Source organism: Siphateles boraxobius, unplaced genomic scaffold (assembly GCF_051911475.1).
Source record: "Siphateles boraxobius isolate OS27281-9 unplaced genomic scaffold, OSU_SipBor_1 8, whole genome shotgun sequence".
Lineage (NCBI taxonomy): Eukaryota > Metazoa > Chordata > Actinopteri > Cypriniformes > Leuciscidae > Siphateles > Siphateles boraxobius.
In genome coordinates this window covers 39686684-39708647 of record NW_027509208.1, presented here as the reverse complement: position 1 = coordinate 39708647, position 21964 = coordinate 39686684, and the positions used below count along the sequence as shown (strand labels likewise).

General features: G+C 36.2%; 4 protein-coding genes across 8 annotated transcripts in view; 2 read left to right on the top strand and 2 right to left on the bottom strand.

Annotated features, from left to right (window-relative positions):
- The window catches only part of cd109 (CD109 molecule), a 33622-nt gene extending 26415 nt beyond the window's left edge, over positions 1–7207 (bottom strand). The window contains exons 1-5 of one of the 4 annotated variants that reach the window (XM_077220810.1): positions 7104–7207; positions 6056–6228; positions 5792–5820; positions 5415–5651; positions 1035–1160 (exon numbers count right to left, since the gene is read on the bottom strand). In XM_077220810.1, the coding sequence (XP_077076925.1) occupies positions 1035–1160; positions 5415–5651; positions 5792–5820; positions 6056–6228; positions 7104–7174 (636 nt within the window). In that variant the 5' untranslated portion in view covers positions 7175–7207. Of the gene's footprint in view, positions 1–1034; positions 1161–5414; positions 5652–5791; positions 5821–6055; positions 6229–7103 lie in introns of those variants that run through there. The other 3 variants (XM_077220811.1, XM_077220812.1, XM_077220813.1) reach the window with 3 other exon arrangements.
- Positions 7208–7976: 769 nt separating this feature from the next.
- Positions 7977–12692, top strand: naa20 (N-alpha-acetyltransferase 20, NatB catalytic subunit). Its single transcript, XM_077220862.1, has 6 exons — positions 7977–8091; positions 8505–8529; positions 8674–8764; positions 11298–11433; positions 11574–11719; positions 12148–12692. Exons 1-6 carry the CDS (start codon positions 8039–8041, stop codon positions 12231–12233), a joined length of 537 nt encoding a protein of 178 aa, XP_077076977.1. The 5' UTR covers positions 7977–8038; the 3' UTR covers positions 12234–12692.
- A 378-nt stretch (positions 12693–13070) lies between these two features.
- crnkl1 (crooked neck pre-mRNA splicing factor 1) lies at positions 13071–20234 on the bottom strand. The gene is made up of 14 exons (XM_077220861.1): positions 20052–20234; positions 19756–19908; positions 18897–18988; positions 18657–18815; positions 17845–18011; positions 16682–16860; positions 16431–16601; positions 15962–16153; positions 15806–15865; positions 15460–15540; positions 14659–14898; positions 13960–14061; positions 13619–13867; positions 13071–13531 (listed from the first exon to the last, which is right to left on the bottom strand). Exons 1-14 carry the CDS (start codon positions 20097–20099, stop codon positions 13148–13150), a joined length of 2277 nt encoding a protein of 758 aa, XP_077076976.1. The 5' UTR covers positions 20100–20234; the 3' UTR covers positions 13071–13147.
- A 32-nt stretch (positions 20235–20266) lies between these two features.
- Positions 20267–21964, top strand: part of cfap61 (cilia and flagella associated protein 61) — a 29963-nt gene continuing 28265 nt past the window's right edge. Inside the window, exons 1-2 of one of the 2 annotated variants that reach the window (XM_077219467.1) lie at positions 20267–20378; positions 20630–20779. In XM_077219467.1, coding sequence (XP_077075582.1) covers positions 20637–20779 — 143 coding nt within the window. In that variant the 5' untranslated portion in view covers positions 20267–20378; positions 20630–20636. Of the gene's footprint in view, positions 20418–20629; positions 20780–21964 lie in introns of both variants that reach the window. The other variant, XM_077219466.1, reaches the window with a different exon arrangement.

The following is a 21964-nucleotide window of genomic DNA, read 5'->3' as shown; positions in this document are numbered from 1 at the left end:
AAACAAAACACCAGTCATGAATTAGAAGTCAAAGATGAGGATTTTTAAAGAAAAATGAGCTTGAGTTTGTTGCCCAGCCCTATTTGTTTGAACCGCAAGATTACGGTACTCCATACACCCGAACTCGACTCGATTGTGAACGCGCAGACCGACATTATCTGAAGCTAGTTCATTCATGAGTTTGTGTGCCCATATAATCTTAGTGTAAATGGTAAACAGATTTGGCTTGCTGTCTGCTCTAAAGGGGCTCAGAGAGGAAATTCTATTCAAGCTCCGATTGCCCCCCTTTAACACAAGCAAAAAAATTACAAAAAGGTGGAGAGGGGAGGAGGAGGGAAGCCGAAAGAACTAACGACGGGAAGTGGTAAGAGGCTGGCTTTTATACTTTGGTAATAATTAGAAGATTAGATGGGCGTACTCCTCCGAAATGACGTTTAATAACCTTAATAACTGCAAAAATGTATGCTTCGCTTCAGAAGCATTATTAACCCACTGAAGTCGTATGAATTACTTTTATGATGGATGCATGTGCTTTTTTGGCCTTCAAAGGCTAAGGTACCATTCACTGCCATTATAAAGCTGGGAAGAGGCAGAATATTATTTTTTTTTATATAACTATGATTGTGTTTGGCTGAAAGAAGAAAGTCATATATACCTATGACTTCAGGGGGGAATTATGGGTTAATTTTCAGTTTTGGGATGAACTAACCCTTTATGTCTAAATCAAAATAAAGCTTTTTGCATTTTCTGGGTGTGCATGATGAATGTCTGCGCAAAACTTACTGAGCACAGTTCTAGGGTGTTGTGGGCGGTCAACAGGACAATTTTTTCAAGTGTTTTTTAGAGTGTTGCTATGCAGTTGCTAAGGTGCTCTTAGGGTTTTTAGTGTGTTGTGTTGTGATGCGAAGGTTATATGGATTAACGTTGTTGCTAAGGCAACTGGTCTTTCCTTAAAGGTAATTCAGTGGGATTTTTTCAGCTGTTCTGTCGTTCACCAGGTGGTGACTTTCCACTCAAGTTTTCACACAACTCACGTGGATTCCAGCTACAATTTTCCATGGGCCAAGCGGTGGGTTCTGAGAGAGTTTCAGCTCTTTTGAAACAACACCTAGAACACCGTCCACAGACAGCCACTGTCGAATCATATTCCCCTTGGGATCCTGCTCACATTAAAAACACAAAAACATTGGAATAAGGTTTGTTCCATCCATCCCTAAGTAGCCTACTCCAGACCGTATTGATAGGTGTATTCAAAACACTGCTTCGTGATGCTTTGAAACCTTTGTGAATCATTTTCTTCAAACCAGTGATTCCGGGCACACATCAAACTGCCAACGTCAAGTGATTTCAGTAAACGAGTGTTTGTTACATCGTACAGTTTTGAAATGTTTCGAAATTTTAGTGGTTCACCGCTAGGAGGCGATGATCTCTGTGAACCCATGATCCAGTGTCTATAGTTTTCACCTGATCTCGGATCAATTTTATACATTTGTAGACATTTAATGGTACATTTGTATAATAAAAAGGAAGAGTTGTAGTAGAAGAAAAAACACAAAAAATGTAATTCTTCTGACTCTCGTAAGCTTTTCAAAAACCTTTTCCGTTCTTCTTAGTCCTTCTCCTCCCCCTCCTTCATCAACCCTAACAGGTGACGACTTTGCCACATTCTTTATGAATAAAAACAACAACCATCAGCAGACAATTTTTTCACCCCACAAACTGGCACACACATCTTAGAACAAACACACATTCTCCCCTCCATCTCTCCACTCTCGGAGGCAGAAGTCTCCAAACTCGTCCTTTCTGATCACACTATACCTGACCGCTTGATCCTATCCCCACTCATCTCGTTCAAGGCATTTCATCTTCAGTTGTACCTGCACTTACTCAAATCATCAACACCTCTCTTCACACTGGTACCTTTCCCACAGCATTTCAGCAGGTTTGGATAACCCCACTGCTTAAGAAACCCACTCTTAATCTAGAAAACTACAGACCGGTATCCCTTTTCCATACATTGTTTAGACACTTGAGTCATGTTCAACAAAATCTATGCCTTTCTTACACAGAACATCCTGGTCAACAATCAGTATGGTTTCAACAGCGGACACTCAACTGAGACTGCTCTGCTCTCGGTTATTAAAACTCTGAGACTGGCAAGAGCACCGTCCAAATCCTCAGTTCTCATCTTGCTAGATCTGTCTGCTGCTTTTGACACAGTTAATCACCAGATCCTCCTGTCAACCCTCATGATGAAGGCCAACTCAGGAACTGCACTCCAATGGTTCAAGTCTTGAAGTTGAAGTTTTAATTTGCCATTTGTACCAGTACAGCTAGTAAAAGTACATGTTTGTAAATGAATGTTTGTAAATGTTTGTGGCAAAGCTTGTTGAGTCAACATTAAAAAGTCAACAGAAATAAAAGAAGAACTAGCAAAACTACACACCATAAATAGACTTTGAGAAGGTACATAAAACGAAGAGCAGTATAAACCTACAACAAACAAACACAATAAAGATGATACAAGCATAAACTACCCTTTCTAACATCTCTATATAAAAGGAAATAACATGTGTTATCTTATAAAAATGAAACAGACACATATTTGTTCCCTCTGCCATATCCTCAGTCATCAGTCTGACCATGGCTGGGAAAAAACTGGTTTAATTACATCGTAACATCTAGCCACTGGTGTGCCTCAGGGCTCAGTGCTGGGACCACTTCTCTTCTCCATCTACATGTCATCTCTAGGACCTGACATTCAGAAACCATACCTGTCAAGTATCCCGTTTTGGCCGGGAAAGTCCCGTATTTAACCCTTCTTTCCCGCCGTCCTCCCGTATTAATATTTTCCCGTAAATCTCCCGTATTTTAACCTGCGCTATTAAAAAATAATAATGGCCCGGGCGGATAAAAAAAAAAACATCTCCAATCTGAGCTCTGTCACTAGCCACGCGATAACTGCCAACTGCAGTAGCCTACTACAGGTACTGTGGGTACTGTAGGTGGCAGTTGTCGCGAGGTTAGTGTGTGAGGTCAGATGATGAGTGACAACGCGGGGGGAAAAAAGAAAAAAATCGGAGACGGATGGTGGACGCTACGACAGAGACGGAAGGCATGTAAATACCGCGATCAATGGGACAGCGAATTTATTTTCTGAAGAGGAGCAGGGTAGGGGTCAGTCACGCGTTTTGTAACTGCGACTTTAGCATCTTAAAACCTGTTAACCGTTGCCAGTGCGCCGACACACTGAAGCGTTTTTTTGTTTGTTTAAATAGTTCAAAGTTACTATCAGATTTAATGTTATTACCTTGACAAACTATACATCATTAAGATATAACACTCAAGTTTCAGTATTTGACCACTATTGTATTCTCAGAAACTTTGAAGATGTTTCATACAAAATACATTTCTAATAACTTTACAAAACTTTGTAGCTATTAATAACTATTTTTTCATTATGACAATAATTAATTCTACATTTACAATAAACTGCCAGGTGTCAGCTTTCAAATGAGATCATACTTGTGATTTTAGTGCAAAGTGTTTATGAACTGTAGGCTATCTGTTTCAGTTTGGGTATGCCATTTCTGAGGATTTTTCAAAAGTGGGGTTGCAGCCTAACAGGTTAAAGAATGCAAAGTCTGCAACAAATTTGAACAACAACTCACTAAAAGAGTAAATAAAAGTTATGTGACATGTAAAGAAAAGCTGTAAAAGAAAAGCAATATGAAATTAAAAGAATGTGTGGAATGAAAATAAAATGTAAATGAGACAAGCAATGTTAAATGAACAGAAAATATGCAAATAAGCCTTTAAAATAAATGCTCTTCATATATACCCTTTTGTGTTTTCATTTAAGCTATAACACTTGTCTGAAAATGTAAGGGATAACGTTACTGGAGCTTGGTTTGGGGTGGTGGGACTGCTCGCGGTGGGCGCCGGGAAATTTCCCTTATTTTCAAATCCAAAACTTGACAGGTATGTCAGAAACATGTTTTTTCATATCACTGCTACGCTAATGACACACAACTCTACCTCTCATTACAGCCAGATGATCTAACAGTAGCTACTCGCATCTCAGCCTGCTTGACAGACATTTCTGGCTAGATGAAGGACCACCACCTTCAACTCAACCTTGCAAAGACAGAAATGCATCTGGTCCCGGCCAACCAAACAGTTCATCACAAATTCAGCTAGATTTGTCAACCATAACTCCATCCAGGACAGTCTGAAACCTTGGAGTTGTGATTAATAACCAGTTAAACTTCATAGACCACATTGCAGGAACTGTGCATTCCTGCAAATTTGCCTTATATATATATATATATATATATATATATAAGGCCTTTCCTGCAAATTTGCCTTTTACAACATTAGGAAGATTAGGCCCTTCCTATCAGAGCATACTACACAACTCCTTGTCTCAAGCTCTATCCAGACTGGACTATTGTAATGCTCTCTTTGCTGGCCATCCAGCATGCACTGTCAAACCTCTGCAGCAAGAGTGGTCTTTAAGGAGCCGAAGAGACGCACGTCACACCTCTCTTCATAAACTTGCACTGCTTGCCAATTGCTGCTCGCATTCAAATTCAAGGCGCTGATGTTTGCCTATTGAACAACCACTGGCTATTCACCCCTATACTTAAACATACTACTTCAGACCTATGTGCCCTCCAGAAGCTTGCATTCTGCAAGTGAAAGGCATATTGTGGTGGCATCATCTCAAAGAGGCACAAAATCACTTTCTCGGACCTTCACCGGGACTGTTCCCTGCTCGTGGAAGGGTTTGCCTGACTCAGCCATTGCCTTAGCCATTTTCAATATATTTTTCATCAACACCTGACCCATTAATACTAACAATTACTATTCTGTATTTAAAAAACACCATGCTACGTGTACTGTGCTAGCTAGACTAACTGAGACTAGTCACAGCACTTACATATTGTTGCTTTGATTGCTTTGATGTAATAGTCTCTTATTGGTCTGATTAAGCACTCTAAAACAAACAAAACACTATACAATTTAATATAAATATCATATTATGAAGACACTTTGTAATGATAACATAATGGTAACGGAGCAATTTCAAGAGGTTCCTACATCATCGGTGCTCAGGCCCTAATTACATGATTTGTTAATTGCATTTAATAGATTACACCTTCAATAATACAATTGCAATTAGATTGTAAAACATTTTTAACATGTTATTCAGCTTTAACATGTTTAAGCTGAGTTTTCGCTGCATTTCTGATCAGCATATTTCATCATTTTGTGAAGCAATTGGTTCAATGTTTTCAAAGTTTCTAAAAGCTTTGTTTCTTCCATTACTATGATGACACTGCTGATGTATCTGTTCACATTCTGCCAGAATAGGGCTAAAATAACCATCACCAATCACTTGAGACACTCACCCTGATATAAAGGTTGATCTGGCCCTTGTACGGCTTTCCATCGGGTGTAACTGATACAACTCGAAATTTCACCGTCTCCCCAGGTTGGTAATTGTTCTTGTCAGTCTGGATAAAGATGGACATGCACTTGGGGCTGAAGACCATCGCGGTGGAGTTTGAAAACACTTGAGCAGCTCCAACAAACCCCTTAACGTACAGCTGATATGGATACCAGTAACTCAATTCATCATAAAAGACCTGGAGAAGGAAAATAACACAGTATACTCTGTATCTATAGGTCATAGACAAACAGCTACTGATGCAACCTTCTGGTTTTTAATCAATTCACTTATTTTATTTGGAGATTCAATCATAGAAACTACAGTTCTGATACTCACAGGCGGTAGAGACAGTAGTCTGGTAGAGCCTTTAAAATCAAACCAAAACAGACACGAATACTTGTTTGAACAGGGTGGAGTTGTATATTATGTAATATCATATACATTGTATAGGTCCTTCTAAAAAGGTGCCTTTTTAAGTTTGACAATGTGATTTTCAATGTACATTTAAAGAGTACAGACTAAATTAATACATCTGAATATGTTGTTATATAATTGTGTCTTCAGAAATGTTATATATATATATATTTTTTTTAAATTTACCTGCTGGGACAGTGCTCTTTGTTTGGGCCACACTGGTGTTTCCATGAATGAGTTCAGCTGTGACTTTGATGGGATAATCTGACAGAACGCTGACTGATATTGTGGTGGGAACGCCACAGCGCAGAACTTCAGAGACGGATATGAGATAGGAGGGATTCTTCGCTGGGCTGAAACTAAAAAAATTCTTATTTTCATGGGATTATGATAGAGATACATAATATATCTGTAGTAATATTCCATATTATATATTTCTCTCAATGATTAGAGTTTTCAATTATGAATATTAGCATGAATTGGCTGAAATTGGATGCAGATAACAAATAACAGAACTTTTTTTTTAGAACTTAACATTAGAAACATTAAACTCTAAACAGCTGTACTTTTCTATCTTTCACTATACTGTTTAAAAGTTTGAGTTCTGTACAATTTGTTTTAAGCAATTAATACTTTTATTCAGCAAGGATGCATTAAATTGATCAAAAGTGACAGTAAAGACATTTATTTATTTTTTAAAAATGCTGTTCTTTTGAACTTTTTATTCATCAAAGAATCCTGAAAAAATGTATCATGGTCTCCACAAAAATATGAAGCACTTTTCAACATTGATAAGAAATGTTTTTTGTTTCATTTTAAAACGTGTTTAAAAGAAAAGTTGTTTTAAATTGTAATAATATTTCACAATATTATATATTTCCTGTATTTTTGATCAAATAAACAGAGCCTTGGTTAGAATAAGAGACTTATTTCAAAAATCTTACCGACCCCAAACTTGTGAACGGCACTGTGTATTAAATAACGAAGCATGAAAAAATCCAGAAACTTGTCAAGAGACAAAAGATACAGATTTAGAATATTGAGCATAATAAAAATGATCATTTTGCTATCAGGATTTTCCATATTTGCTCATCGTCAACATCAAAAGCAATACAAAAGTTCTATTCTGTGGTAATTTTCAGTAATGCATTTTTTCTTAAAACCATTTGAATCACCTTTTAAATTACTCGTACAAACATCTAACTAATATAATAGAATTGGAAATTTGACAAACCTTGGTGTGACTAGAGTTCCACTGCAGAATAGTAAACATTCCAGAACTCCAAAGACTTGAATCCACTCCATTTGCAGGTGTGACACTCCAGTGAAAGCACTTACTGAACTACTAAGACTAACAGATGCTTTTATAGAGCGATCCAACACCTGATCCTTCATCACTCCACCTACACACCCGAGGGAATAACAGCCCATTCACTGGACAATGAAGGGACCTATACAAAATACAAAGACTTGCATTACATGTTTGAGAACACTGTAAAAAAATAATTTAAATAAATAAATAAAAAAATAAAAAAAAAAAATATATATATATATATATATATATAGGCTATATAGCTATATATATATATATATATATATATATATATATATATATATATAAATTACCAGTAAAAAAAATATTACAGTAAAAAATGTTAATTGATTAACAGTAAGTTCCCGTACCATATACAGAGAAAAAATGTAATAGATCTAACCTTGTATAAAGTACAAGACAGATTTTAATAGCAGTTTGGCCTTGTTAATTCAGCAGAAAAGGGCTGTTGGGTTAAAATTGATCAAATGTTTTTTGTTTGTTTGTTTGTTTGTTTTGTTATTATTACTGATTTAAATAGTAGAATTTACAGGCTGTTCTGTAAATATAAAACATTTTGTAATCATTTTTACTGTATTTTTTCATAATTATTCTGGCAACCACATCTGACAGTTTTATTTTGTAAAAAACAGTGGATTGTTTGTTCTTCTACAGTGAAGAGCTAACAGAGCAACGAAATGTGGAGTAAAATAAAATGAAAGCGTTGTATTGAACATTAACTGCATGTGTATTTTTCCATCATACCGACAGATGTCGCTGTTTAAAAACACAATGAAGCGTCATCCGTGTGACGTAGAGGTGAGAGGTCGGAGCGTCGTCCTGCACACACGGGGAGAATGACAACATTACGAGCTTTCACGTGCGATGACCTGTTTAAATTCAACAATATGTGAGTTATTTAATTACACATAATACAATAGCGCTGGTAATTACCATTTCAAAAAAGTACTGTAGCGTTACAATCGTAAAGTGAAGGTAGTTAATACTATGATTATGATACCGTGAATTCAATACCATAGTATTACTAGCAAGCAGCTTCATTGTACTTTTGTACAACTAAATTACACTTATTAAATGTTATTTTAGATCATATTCAACATGATGTTGCACAGTCTGCTAACAGAAAGTAGCATGTTTCTTAAACGTATTAAATTATTTACAAGAAACATGTTAAAAAACATACTAGTTTCAGTTAATAGACTGTGCTGCTTTATATTGATTATTGTTATGTTCCTGTTGTATAACATCTAGTGATATCCGAGTTTCACTTATTAATATTGATTGTGTATTTGCATCCCACAGTAATCTGGACCCTTTGACAGAAACTGTATCCTTTAAAACAACTGATATGCTGATTATCTCAAAATAACCAAATATTGTTTGATTAATCAGCCTGTTATGACTTTTACTGAGTTGCTTTCCCCCCCTCTTTATTCTGTTTTTTCCTTCTTAACTTTCATTCATTGTACAGTATGGAATTCCCTTCTATCTTCAATATTTGGCTCACTGGCCGGAGTATTTCATAGTAGCAGAGGCTCCAGGAGGGGAACTGATGGGCTACAGTGAGTCAAATGTGATTTTAGTTGAGAGAACATTTAAAGCGTGAACATTCAGACATTATTTACTCACATGTCATTCCAAACCTGTATGACTCTCTCTCTCTCTTCTGTGGAATATAAAAAAGATATGTTTAGAATCTAAATCTCACTTGTTCCTAAAAGAGAAACAAAATATGCAACAAGATCAGATTGTGAATTATGGATGTTACATACCAGAATGAGTTAAAGGGGAGGGGCTGTAAAATAAGAGGGATTGATGATGTCTCTGAAAAGGAAAGTTGTTTCAGTGGTGGAGCATATTATTGCTTTTTGATCTAAAATTATGAAGACAAGCATTTTTTCTTTGGAAAAACATTCACTGATGAATCGTTCACAATAAGACCAGCAACTAGGGCCGATTTTGACTTCATGTCGACTTTTAAAGGATTAGTTCACCCAAAAATGAGAATGAAGCTCAAGCATGTTCGCTTGATGTGTGAGAACCAATGAGTTTCATTCTCGTGTTACGCAGCACATTTAAGCTTCAGCAAGAACCATTGAGGTTTGGTTGAGCTTCTGTTCATGTTTGCTGATCAATGTTTAAATGTGAATAAAAGCCTAAATTCAATCCGTTCATCATATAAAGCGATTTTGATTTCATGTCGACTTTTAAAGCGATAGTTCACCCAAAAATAAAATATTCTGTCATTAATTACCCACCCTCATGTCGTTCCAAACCCACAAGACTTTCGTTCATCTTCAGAACACAAAGATCTTATTGCGCAGCTGTCACTTCATCAAAAAGATTTTCTTCTGTGTTCTGAAGATGAACGAAAGTCTTACAGGTTTGTAACGACATGAGGGTGGGTAATTAATGATAGAATATTTTATTTTTGAGTGAACTGTCCCTTTATATTTAACCATTTTTATTGATTTTCTATTGAACCATGTATCATTTTCTACAGCAAATATTGGACCAAATGTATTAGGGCTGCAACAACTAATCGATAAAATCGATTATAATCGATTATGAAAATCGTTGTCAACGAATGTCATTATCGATTAGTTGGTCTGCTTACGTCACGGGGAGCGTTTACTGGTACGCACACACACGCAAGGTCTCTCTCCCTCAGGCTCTCTGCCGAGCGCGCGCTACACGTTTTGGAGCAGTCTCTTCTGTCTCGCATGCGCGCTCTTGCTTGCGCGCTCTAGATTTTCGAGCATTAGTTTGAACTAATTCGCGGGCATCAGGGAGCCGCAATCAATATGCGGGAGACTCCCGGGACTTCCGGGATGTCTGTATTTTGTCTCGAGCATCAGGTTGTGCAATCAGTTCGCTCGCAACGTAAGTGATGGATTAAAATAGCGCTACCGCAGAAATAGGTTAAATTAAAACGGTGTTTACAAAGTGAAGCATTAAATACAAAGGCAGTTAATAACAGCAGCAGTAAAATATTGTAGTCACTGTACTCAGTGGTTTTCAGCGAATGCTTGTGCACTAATGCATAATTTCTCCTGTCCTTTACTCAAGCCTGTTAGCTTGCTGGGTAACGTTACCTCCATTCCGTTCTCTTTTTATAGCATTTGTCTACTAAGTTTTAATTGTTTTTCAAACGCGATCTACTGCGGCTCTACGTTCACACAATTGTTTTCAGTCTTTCTATATTTATTTAATCAATTTATCCTTATATTATATTCTTTTATATATTATATATATAATATATATTATATTCTTTATCCTTATATTCCTTATATATAATTAATTTTAAATAAAAATTAAATGAATTATATATTTTAGATGTTTTTAGTTTGTTTTTAGTTCAGATATTCACATCTGAACAACATGTCTGTGTAAATTTGTTTTAACAAAAATTGTGTTAAAACATAATATGTTGGATATCATTTTTTTAACAATAATCATGTTTGTCAACTTGCCATCAGCAATTATCATTAAAAACAATGCAAATATTGATATTAGTAAAACTCAATGTGTGGCTTTTGCACTTTTTAAAGTACACTTTTACACATAAATACCCTGATTTATGGTTTTATTTAGTTATAATAAAAAAAAAATCTAATTTAATTTCTATCCGATTAATCGAAAAAATAATCGTCCGATTAATCGATTATCAAAATAATTGTTAGTTGCAGCCCTATAATGTATACAAAACATATTATGCTGTGTTATACAGATATTAATCAATATGAAAGACCAACCATCCCAGTTTGTCCCTTTAAATCCAGATCTTCCCAAGAATGATTGTCCTTGGAAGTGCTAGTCCAACTAAGGATTGCAGAAGGAGCATATACAATATAGCATAACGTTATAAAATAAGGGATTACCAGTACAGTAAAGGAATGAGTGGAAGGCATAACAGAGGATTAAAATAATAATAATCATAATAAGTAAAGTCAAATATATAAAAAGGGGGGGGGGGGGGGGTTGCCGCTTAACTCCGATGCTAACACCTTAGTCATCCATATTTTGAACTATCACTTTAACAGTCAGATTGGAGTGTGTGTATGTATAACCTGTATGTGAATGGTCCTCCTGTAGTCATGGGAAAGGCCGAAGGGTCCGTGGCGAGGGAGGAATGGCACGGTCACGTCACGGCTCTCTCTGTGGCACCAGAGTTCAGAAGACTGGGTCTGGCTGCTAAACTCATGGAGATGTTAGAGGAGATCTCGGAAAGGTACAACCAACTGTACAAAACCATCTATAATATACGTACAAATAGAAGTAGGCAGAACAGTAAAAACTGATTTATTAGCTGTTACATAATAAATCTGTGTCCTGATTCAATGAGTTATTTTGTGGTTCTCCTCTGTTTAGGAAGGGCGGATTCTTTGTGGATCTCTTTGTGCGGGTTTCCAACCAAGTTGCTGTGAACATGTACAAACAGCTCGGCTACAGCGTGTACAGAACGGTTATAGAGTATTACTCTGCCAGTAACGGTGAACCTGACGAAGATGCTTATGGTGAGCTATTCACTTGATATTTAAATATATTCAAACATTTATTTTAAATTATAATAATATTTCACAATAGTATTTTATACCGTTTCTGATCAAATAAATGCAGCTTGGTGACCATTAGAGACTTCTTTCAAAAACAATAAAAATCTTACCGACCCTAAACTTCTGAACGGTAGTGTACATGACTTACGGGTAATTTCAATTGTCTGATGTCAGAACACATTCAGGATATTATTGGTGTTTTTAAGGCAAGCATCACTGTTATTAATGGTCATATTTAAGGTTAGAGATTTGAATAAACCCCTGACCTTGAATATTGAACTCAAGGACACCACATAACCCGTCTTTCAACATTTGTGCTGCTTGTTAACTTTACTAAGCAATCAGACTTTTCACCTGGCAAGCAACAAAATGTTCTTTCATTTTGACAGATATGAGGAAGGCTTTATCCAGAGACACAGAGAAGAAATCCATAATTCCGCTTCCGCATCCTGTCCGACCAGAAGATATTGAATAACACTAATAAGTGGCTCTCTGAAATGATCAACATCCAACTGAGGAAACCGACATTTGCTTTCTGTGTCACAATATTGATTTGAAATGTCAGAGAGTCACTGCTTTGAATGAATTATTTGAATTGTTGTTTTCTATTGGGTAAGCTGAAACTAAAGGACATTAGAACTGTAGTTTCATGAAATAAAAATGTTTAAGTGAAAACTTTGCTTATTTGTATTTTTAAACAAAATATAAAACTTTAGTTCAGGTTGAAACCTAATTAGCATACAGGAAACAGTAACAGTCGGGATCATTTACTATTTTTGCCTCTGATTGCCACTGAAATTTCTCTCGTTTTCCATGTAACACTGCAAAGGCAGTCAAAATAAAAAAAGAGAAAAAAATTATAGTAAACTGATCCTGTACATATGCGTCCATACACGGCTTCAGTACATAATGCAGTAAATAAATTAAATAAACAGGATTCTGCCTCTGCATTCTTATTGTATTAGTTATTTAAGTGTAGATCCACATAATACTTTGCACATTATCATGGATAACAAGATTACGAATCAGCTCGAGGATGCCATTTTTAAAGTCACGGTGAAACGACAGATCTTCCGTATTGTGATGTACATCCAAGTGCAACAGATATCTGAAAAAACTCTCTTTTTCCCCCAGCAAGATCCATTTAGGACATTTTGATCAAACATTAACAGGTCAAACATTTAAAAATGAAACGTGCATGGATTAATTGTTTACAATAAGATCTATAATATGCATTCAGAAAATAGATAGGGTGAATTTTCATTTCACGACTTTAAAGCGAACAATAAAAACAATGATCGGCACAAGAATATTTGGTTCGCACCTTTATTTTGTTACAAAAGAAAAGACAAAGAGTCAAATAATATGTTAAGTTCCAACCACACCAGTTCACTGTTTTTCTGCGTCCGCCTTTGTTTGTTCGGTCTTAGCTTTGTCGTCTTCGTGGTGGTCATCACTCTCGCTGTCGCTGCTGCTGCTGCTGCTGCTACTCTCGTCATCGTCGTCGCGATCGTCATTTTCATTTTCCTTCTGTTCTCTGTGGGCCGCCACTTCCTCCACTTCTGGTTCTGAGCTCTCCTGTGGTTCCTTCCCTTGAGGAACATGCTGTTCTTCTTCTTCCTCATCCTGCTGTTCTTCCTCATCCTGCTGCTCTTCCTCAACCTGCTGCTGTTTCTTCCACATCTTGGCCATGGCCAGCAGTTTGAGGTTGGGCTGATTGGCAGCATCCTCTGGGAAGATGTAGTCGTAATATTCTTCCCAACCTGCATCCGACTAATAAACCAAGACATCGTGTTAGGTATGACTAGTCGATGCAACAACAAAAAAACACCCACAAAACTGACACGAAAAGACTCTCACCCCATCCTCCGCTGTGATCTTCCTCCTCTTCTTCACCTTCTCCGGCAGGAGTTTCTGGACTCTGTCCTTGTTGGCCAACGATCCAAACTCCTCCTCATAGTCTCTCCAGGACTCCAGGAGCATCAGACGTTCCTCCTTCTCCTCACAGCCCTGCATACTCTTATTGGCCTCCTCGTAGATTTGTCTGCATCGCTGTATGCGGTCGTCGCTGTCAATGGACATCTCAAACTGGGCATAACTGATCCAGACCTATAATACAACGAGATTGGAATTAAAGGGGTCAGATATTTATTTAAAATGAGTATGTTGTGTTGCCGTTATTTTGATTGCTTAATGCTTACTTTGACATGTTGAGTCCGCTGTAAGAGTCTCTTGTACAGTCCTCGTGTGTTGTCGTATTCTTCTTGCTCGATCTCAAAGTCGATGTAAGACTTCCACAGCACCTGACGTAAACAATACAGAGGAGAAACAGTTAAGAATCACCTTTAACCCAGTAAAGCCTGACAAATGAAATAATGGTCCCTTTTTTTTTTTAAATGGAACACTTTTATTGAACCTTTAAAAATACAAAAAAGGTAAAAAGCATGTGTTTTATGTTGAGTACCCTTTTTGATATATCAGGATTTTATGGCTCGTACAGTACAATATAGTGAGAATGTGGAGCTCATACTGCAGGAGGACACATCTTAATTTTATTCAGGGGTCCAAACTAAGCCAAAATATGCAATTTGGTGGAGTTGTTGATATTTTTATAGCCAAAAATTACATAAATATCAGTCTTCGCTCTATATTTCCCAATAATACGTCTTAGTAAGATGATATTTAAATGCTTAGTTTTATGATCAAAGCTTTGTAGTTTCAAAAAACATTCAAATTATGATTGAGACATAAATGTCTAACAATAAATGACACAATAAATGTTCCTCGAAAGCCTAATGGATGCTATTATAAACTCACATTTGAACATGGTCTGACCCAGACTTTGATCAAAATGAAACGGGAAAATGGTCTTAAACTTTAACATGAGTTGATGTTCTGACCTCTGGCATGTCCAATCGTGGTTGTCCAATGGCCAGTTCAAATATAGCTCTGGCCCGTTCTGTGTCTCCCAGGATTGTCTCCAGCTCAGAAAACTTGATCCAAGTGGTGCAGTTCTCTGGACTGAACTCCAGGTACTTCTCGTAGAGCTTCCTGCAGCGGTCAAACTCCCTCAACTGTAGCTCCAGCTCAATGTAGCCTTTAAACAGTTTGTTTTTGGGACATTTTCCAATGGATGTGCCCTGATAGGACAGAGGACAGAGGTTATAAACACTATCTTATAATAAACTTAAACCATTCAAGTTTGGAGAACATTTTTGAAAGGAGTTTCTTCTGCTCGCCAAGGCTGTATTTATTTGATCAAAAATACAATAAAAACAGTAATATTGTGAAATAATATTATTTTATTTAAAATAAATGTTTTCCATGTGAATATACTTTAAAATGTAATTTATTTCTGTGATCAAAGCTGAATTTTCAGCATCATTTCTTCAGTGTCACATGATCCTCCAGAAACCATTCTAATATGCTTATTTGCTGCTCAAGAAACATTACTTATTATTATCAATGTTGAAAACAGTTGTGATGCTTAAAACTTTTGTGGAGGATATGATTAAACAAAATTAAGATTCTATGAAAAGAACAGCATTTATTTGAAATAGAAAACTTTTCTAATATTATAAATGTCACTTTTGATAAATTTCATGCATTTCTTTCTTTCAAAAAAAAATATTTTTAATGACCCCACACTTTTGAACAGTAGCGTAAAAGTATATAAATCAGTTTTAGAATGAAACACTTACCAGGCCTCGTCTAGCATTCTGGAGGTTCTTTTGTCGGATTTCAAACTGCCCATATAAGAGCCAAATCTTGGCAAATGTAAACTGAGAATAAAAACATGTATAATTAGAAAACAATTTAAAAATAATTAAACTTAGACATTGTAGCTACAGCATGATGTAAAATCCTTTCACTGAAAAAATACAGTCAAGCACAACACTGTCATTTTTCCAGCTCTTGACATGGTTGCAAATTCTCCACAAGGGAGCAGAATAAATCATTTTTATGAAGTTTAAGGATTATTTCACCACAAATGAAATAAGGGTTGTGTAAATAATGTTTTAACCATTGAGACGATGATAAGTTTACCTTTTTGTGTGGTATAACCTCCAGACATGCCTGGTACACCTGCCTCGTTCTCTCAGGGTCCTAAACAAAACGCATTACATCAAACTCTGCCTCAGAACGTGTACATGTAATAACAAGACTTGACTGAATGCTGAATACTTCAGCCGTCTATCATACCTTGACCTCCAGCTCCTCATAGAGGGCGTAGTTAATCCACAGGTAGATGTAGCGTCTCCAGTGTCTCTTCTCTTGGATGGGGGGTATGTTGGCTATCGCTCTCTCATACACTTCTCTAACTGTGTCCGCATCTGCGTCACTCTCCACCAGGCGCAGGTAATCAAACCAAGCATCATAATTATGTGGGCTGGCCTATACAGGAGGAAATTATGTTAATAAGCAACACTGAGTCATTGAGAAAGAAACTGATGCTTTGCATTTGTGTAACTAAAACTACAAACTGGTTTAGCAAACACCAAATAGTTTCCATAAGAATGACAAACACCACAGATTAAACTAACAATATTCAGAAAACCAAAAAAAAATATATATATATATATAACTTTAGGGCATTTGGATATTCACTTAAAATGTGAGTCTTGACCAGGTGATTATATAATAATAATAAATATAATCATGCTTTACCCACCTTGACTTCCTCTTCATACTGAAACCTCCTTTTGCTGACGATCACGTCTTCGATTCCTCTCCTGTCTCCAAACCTCTTCTCAAACACGGTGTAGTTCTTAAACAGCTCCTGGGCCTGTTGCTTGGGGATTCGGTCCAAAGCGTATTTATAGATGATGCGAACTCTCTCAAACTGAAAGACACAAAGAGAATGGTCACGCATGACAAGGAAACATCTTGCTTATTGGATGACACGAACACAGGATGTCATACCTCTTTCTGCTTCTCCTCAAATCTGGCAAAAGCCACGTAGAGGCTCTCGCTGATGTGATCCTCACCAAAAAACTCCACGGCTCTCTCAAACACTTTCCTCCCGAGAGCGATGTAGCCGTGCTTATCTTCAAAGTTAGCGTACTTGATCCAGTTCTTCACTTCAGGATGGACCATCACGAGTGCTCTGCTGTTAAGGAATGAATCTACATTTTTTATGTAACAGCCAAATGAGAAATTATATAGTAAACATGATTTAAATGCATTTATTTATTTGTACATATTTCAAGTCAGGTAAAATGTTTTTATACACACTGTTTCAAAGCAGCTTTTTCATGTTATTGTCTATAATATGTTAATATCTTCATGACTTCTAGTCACATTTAGCAGATTAGAACTGGGCAATCTTATTTATGGTTTATGGCTATATTTGTGGCAAAATCAACTCATTGTTTACAATAATTTAACAATTTTGTCTTTAAAAAAAACAATCGATATACAAAAACATAAACTAACAACAATAGTAATAATAACAATTATATAGAATCTTTCAATTTAATATATGATAGAAATTCTAAAATTATTCCAGGAGAAGCCTTTTTAAAAATGTCAATTAATATATTTTCAGAATAAAAAACATTGTCTAATATAATTTAAAAATGTACAATTGTACATTCTATTAAAATATGTTTTACACTTAAGAAATTCTTACACAAATCCCAAACCAGCTTCTCTTCCCCTTTCAATAAATATGAATAAGTGAGTCTCTAAATATCATGAGTCTCAATTCTACATCTAGTATAAACAACCTGGCATGACACAAGCAATCAAACAGTTTAGGTATGTTATAAAGAATACAGTGTATATATGCACTACATGAGATTACTGTATGTATGTGGATAAAGCTGGACAAACTTACATATCCAACTTCATACAGAGCTGGATGATAATATAGTTAAATTTTGCAAGAAAATAAATCAAGCCACTGGGATTTACTATTTAGTATATATATATATATATATATATATATATATTTAATATATATATATATATATATATATATATATATATATATTTCTTAACGTGAATGTACTGTATGTATTGGAATTCCGGATAAAGTTAGATATAATATTTCAGAGTAAAATAGATAATTAATGAAAGGATATAATTCTCATAGATGCTCCGGGCCTTGTCCACCTCCTTATAGCGCAGCTCAAAGTTGATGTAAGAATGCCAGGCCTGTTCCTCCGGCTCCCACTCCATCCAGCGCTCAAACACCTGCCTGCAGCCGGCAACGTTCCCCAGCATCTCCTCCATATAGGTGTACTTGTACCTGGTGCATAAACATACGAGTCACAAGAAGAAAAAAACAGAGTATCTTTGTCTGAATACATTATTGTCTATATTAACAAGTCGCTACTGAGATTTTAGAAATGTGATGATTTCTGAGTACCGGGTATATTCTGTACTTTCAAACGCTTCCGTGTGTATCTGTGTAAGTGCTCTGTGAAGGTTTCTATTTACAACACGTTTCATGCTGCTCAGTACACTGCAAAGTTTCTGGATTGACAACTCAACTGTTTTTAAATGTGCGATTGAATCGAAAACTGCAATGATTGACAGTGATATAACCATTGCTACAGACGGGACAAAACAATCTGATACTGTACGTCAAAACATTGAATCTTAGAGTGTAAATGCAAACTAATAGACTTTCTAAGAAATGTGTATGTGTTTCTTGTCCATTCTATTACTAATTTTTCACTTGATCTTTTTATAAACAATGTTTATTTATAAACATTTCAAGGCTACATGCATTATAAATAATAACATAATATAATATAATTTTATATTTTTATTTTCAAGTAGTTCAAGAAAATAATTCCAACAGTTTTTGCTATGGTACCAAAATTAGTACTTAGAATCTGGAATTTTGGTACCGTGACAACCCTAATATAGTCATGAGGAGAAAGCGTACCAGAACTGATTCACACGGGGCAGGATGGTGATGGCTCGGTCCCAGATGTTGCGAGAGTGATTCACCTGCCGGTTCTTCATCTCCATCTCTGCATACTTCAGCCACAGTGTGATATTGCGGTGATCCACATCGAGCGCACGCTCGTAGATGGAGCGAGCTCTGAAGACAATGAAAAGAAAAAAGTTAAGGAAATCACCTCCAGTCCACAACTCAATCAGTAGGCGCTGAACAGAAACTCACCTCTGGACCTCTTGCAGGCTCTCCTCCCATTGTGCGTACTTGATCCAGTTGCTGATGACAGTTCTGTTCTTCCTGATGTTATCTTCAAACGCCTGAGATAAGAGAAAAAATTATTGATTTCTTATATATATATATATATTCTGATGGTATGATGGTATTGACAAAACCATGGTTTCTGGACACGTACTTTGGTAATACCGTTTTTTGGACATGAAATATGGCAATAGCATATTTTTCTGGACATGTCACATGGTACGGTCATGTTTTTAAACCATGAACCATGATTGCATGCACATTGCTAATGCTAGGCTTTTTTAAGCATATGCCATGACAAAACAATGTTTTCTGGACATGTAATAAGGTAACACCATGTTTTGGACATGTACTATGGTAATACCATATTTTTCTGGACATGTCATGTCAGGCACATACCATGACAAAACCATGTTTTCCGGATATGTACCATGGAAATGTCATGTTTATTAGACATTAACCAAAACAATATCATGTTTCATGCCATGTAGCTTACTAATGCTATGCTTTTTGGGGCACATACCATGACAGCGCTCTGTTTTCCAGGCATGTACCATGAGAATGTCATGGTGTTGCCATCGTACATGCTTTAAAAACACATTTTATCGTATGTACCTTGCTAACATTATGTTTTTGGGGCACATACTATAACAACAGGATGTACTATGGTAATACCATATTTTGGCCAATTTCCTGATATGCTAATATCATGGTACATGCTAATAGTAACCAATACAGCACTGGTATACATCAAGTACTATGTTTTGATACCATGATGTATTTTTGAAAATAATGTCGTGATCATATAGAGGTATGGCGCACATACCTTTCTCTTCCTCAGTTTATAGTCGTTGAGCTCTTCCTTGTCTGTGATCTTCTGTTTGGGTGGAGGAGGCAGCAGCTCTAGTTCTCTCTCTTTCGCCTCTCTGAGCAGCTGCTCTGCGGTGATTTGCACCTCCGCAGGGGCTTTATTCTTCACCTGAACACATAACGTATAATAAATACACATTCAAACACGTTTAATTACACCTCAAAATATAATATAGCAGCTGTTTACAGAGGAACACAACAACTTCACGTTGTTTACATGCTAATGCTAACTCATAAAACATTATTTTTTACCTTCGCCACTTTCGGGATTCTCTGTTTACCCGCCGCGGTGGACGCCATGATTATTACGCTCCTGTCACTTTGGTATAATGAACCTTTGCGTGTTTATTTACGTTTTTAAACTTCGATATCCCGCTAAAGCATTAGCGACGTTTCAATGCCGTGTGTCGCGAGTCGCGTATGTCGTGACGCGCACTGTAACCTTTGACTTCAGCTACGTCATGGAGTCCCGTCACCATGGTTACATGACGCTTGCTAACGGTTAGCGAACTGCAGATTAAATATTACGTGCAATTTGCTGCTTTTAAAACACTGGTTTTTAGTATCCTCAAACGGAAGGTCTGTTTATATTGCCTTTATATTACATTTTTCTTCAATGTAAGTGAAAGAACATTGTTTTTCTTATTTTTTGTGTACGAGTGACGGAGCTCAAACTAACCATACGTGACTTAATTGATCGAATTCAGTGCATGTCTAAACGTTTGACTGGTCGTATAGACATGAAAATAAAATAAAATAAAATAACTCTTTTTTTACAGCTACGACATAGGGTGTGTCTTTATGTAATCATATTTTTTTTATCGTGTTAGATTTAAAATGAGCACCATCACTTCATCCACTGGTAAAGCTGAAAGTGTGACTGTGAGGAGGACAGAATGGTGTGATGTTGAAGAGATCGATCATCTGATCAGGCCTGCAGCTGTTGCTGTGTTTGGGAGACTCAATGTCATCCATCTTCTGTAAGTGTTAAGAGTCAGTCAGTTAAAATTAGTTTGTTAAAAGTAAAAAAACAAAATCAAATTGATACCAATATATATATATTCATACAATACACACTTACACGTGTGTGTATATCGTGTGTATATATATATATATATATATATATATATATATAATTTATTTACCTTCTTTGTTATATATATATAACAAAGTCTGTTTATAGAAAATGATGACAGAGACTGATTTCTCTGGGCCTACAAGGGGCTACACATTGTTAAGAGCTAAGCATATAGACTATAAGTTGTATGATTTTGAATGTAATATTGACCCAGAAAATCACTGCTTTAACACAATTAATTCCATGTGTGATTATTATACAGAAGAAAAGTTCAATGATACAGTTAGCCTGGACAGTAAATTTTCAGTAATACATTTTAATTGTAGGAGTTTGTATGCAAACTTTACCAAGATCCAGGAATACTTAAGGTCTTTAAAATATAAATTTTCAGGTCATAGCGCTGTCAGAAACCTGGGTTAATGAAGGTCGAGGTGTAGATTTCTTTTTGGAAGGTTATGAATTGCATCATTGCAATAGAAGAGATAAGAGGGGAGGCGGTGTTGCCTTATTTGTGACCATTGATTTGAAATGCAGAATTGTAGAATGTATGACGACAGCCATTATTGATTTATTTGAATGTATTACAGTGGAGATTGATATGGAAAAGAAGAGGAATGTTGTTGTTACATGCATTTACAGAATACCTGGGTCAAAAATTGAAACTTTCAATGAACAGCTAGAAAAGGTGTTATGTCAGCTGAATGAAAAGAAAAGTTATATTTTGTGTGGGGATACAAACATCGATCTGTTGAGTGTGAATAGACAAGCTGCAATCTAGCGATTATTTGGAGATGCTACACAGTAGAGGGTTGTTTCCATTGATCGACCATATCTTCACAAATGTTTTAGAAAGTAAAATCAAGAGTGGTTTGATGATCAATGATATAAGCGATCATTTACCTGTTTTTTTGTGTCTTGGATTGTCAAATACTTAATGAGAAGGAAGCTGGCAGTAGGACTAAATATGTTAGAAAAAGGACAGATGAAGCAATTTGTAGATTTAGAAATGATTTGAGTGAGCAAGACTGGAAAGAGGTGTATGTTGGGGAAGTAAATGCAGCATATGAAGCTTTTCTAGATAAATATC

Coding starts and splice junctions, on each gene's coding strand:
- naa20 (XM_077220862.1), top strand. CDS start 8,039: ATGACAACATTACGAGCTTTCACGTGCGATGACCTGTTTAAATTCAAC. Junction 8,092..8,504: donor CTGTTTAAATTCAACAATAT/GTGAGTTATTTA, acceptor TGCATCCCACAG/TAATCTGGACCCTTTGACAG. Junction 11,434..11,573: donor TTAGAGGAGATCTCGGAAAG/GTACAACCAACT, acceptor TCCTCTGTTTAG/GAAGGGCGGATTCTTTGTGG.
- crnkl1 (XM_077220861.1), bottom strand. CDS start 20,099: ATGGCGTCCACCGCGGCGGGTAAACAGAGAATCCCGAAAGTGGCGAAG. Junction 15,866..15,961: donor ATGAGGAGCTGGAGGTCAAG/GTATGATAGACG, acceptor CGTTTTGTTTAG/GACCCTGAGAGAACGAGGCA. Junction 13,868..13,959: donor AGCGGACTCAACATGTCAAA/GTAAGCATTAAG, acceptor GTTGTATTATAG/GTCTGGATCAGTTATGCCCA.